Source organism: Dichomitus squalens (assembly GCF_000275845.1).
Source record: "Dichomitus squalens LYAD-421 SS1 unplaced genomic scaffold DICSQscaffold_52, whole genome shotgun sequence".
Lineage (NCBI taxonomy): Eukaryota > Fungi > Basidiomycota > Agaricomycetes > Polyporales > Polyporaceae > Dichomitus > Dichomitus squalens.
Genome location: NW_006766934.1, coordinates 119,860 through 121,375, shown reverse-complemented (window position 1 = coordinate 121,375; position 1,516 = coordinate 119,860). Strand labels below are relative to the sequence as shown.

At 56.9% G+C, this 1,516-nt stretch overlaps 1 protein-coding gene across 1 annotated transcript; it reads right to left on the bottom strand.

Annotated features, from left to right (window-relative positions):
* Positions 1–836: 836 nt before the first annotated feature.
* On the bottom strand, positions 837–1,304 carry DICSQDRAFT_21822 (uncharacterized protein; the record flags this gene model as incomplete). Its single annotated transcript, XM_007369626.1, has 1 exon — positions 837–1,304. A coding segment is annotated over one exon (468 nt), but the record flags the coding sequence as incomplete, so codon positions are not given.
* Positions 1,305–1,516: the final 212 nt, after the last annotated feature.

Sequence of the window (1,516 nt, the reverse complement as noted above, 5' to 3'; positions counted from 1 at the left end):
GACAGCAGGAGCGCTTACTCATTGGGAGGGGTCCGGACTCGGCACGACTCAGGTATTAGTCGTAAGGTCACCATGAGGCAGGTCAGAGGGTAGGACATGAGGCAGAGAACTCTGACCAAACGATGGTCAATAGGTACCTGGTCTGTGCACCATTGTATTAGTATATATAGTAGGGAGTCTGAGGCAGGGAACCTCAGACTTGATCTTCTCGTCGATTCCCCATCTCCTCTGTAGGTAGCTAGCAGCCCTACCTCCCTCACTACCCCTTCTAGTCTAGGGAATACATCTCTTCACATCTCTTGCTGTGTCACCTCTGGTTGCTTCGCTTCTCAGCACCAACCTCTGCATCAGTAAGCTTTGCCCTTGTTTGTTTTGGTGGCACAGCTCGTTGGCTGTGACAGACTGCCCATTCAAAAACCCTCATCCGAATCGTCTACGTCGACCTGACTGATCGTTTTGTCAGGTGTGGCTTCGCCATTGTCTTCGTCGTAGGCGACCTCGCCATTGTCTTTGTCGTAGGTGACCTCGCCATCCTCTAGTTCATCGACCTTGCGCACCTTCCGCTTCCTCTGTCCAGGCTGTCGTCCCTTGGCATGATTGTCCGCCTTCTTCTTAAGGCAGTCGCGTGCGATGTGACCAGTCTTGTGGCAGTAGAAGCATTGCTTCTTCTCTCTGTCCTCCTTCATGGCTGGAGCGTCGACTCGTCGTATGGAGTTGGTACGAGCGGGCTGTCCCTTTGTGCCTTGGCCCTGTCGGTCGTTGCGAGAGTGTCCCTCGAGTTGGCGCAGGTGTCGTTCCCCATAGTTGGAGTGTTCAATCTCCAACACCCGTGCTGCCCACTCATTAACGGTGGTGGGAATGGGGTACGTGAGGCGAACCCGTCGTCGCATGCTTTCTGGGAGACGCTCCTTATAAAAGGACAGCTGAGCACTGTCTTCGAGTATACCGGCGAGGGCGCAGAGGCGGAAGAATTCCGCGTTGAAGGTGTCTGGTGCGGCAGGTTGGTAGTCGAGGTGGTACAGCTTGGAGGCGGCCGTAGCGGCTTCCTCGATGGGCTGGAAGGTCTGTTGTAAGACCGTCTCGAACACATTCCAGGTGTTCCAGCCATTTCGTCGGGCCTGAGTGATATATCCGTCCTTCCAGGCGATCACCTTCGGTCCGTCCATGAACGTTAGGGTGGTGACGATGCGGCTCTGGTCGGTGGCGTAGTTGGCTGGACGTGCTTTGAAGAACAGGAAGAGTTCATTGAGGAAGGTGCGTAGATTGTCGCGGTCTCCGTCAAAAACATTGGGTGCGCGGACTTTGATTCGTCCGGCGACGACGCCTGGTGCGCCGAAAGGAGCCACAGGTGGTGGTCCGCCGGGGCCTTAAGGAGGTCCGCCACCCGGAGGGGGTCCGCCGCCGTAGGGAGGTCCACCGCCTTGAGGTGGTCCGCCACCTTGCGGAGGTCCGCCAGGTCCTTGAGGCAAACCAGGGGGTGTAGGTGGTCGACCAGGCGGTGCAGCAGTAGTAGGTG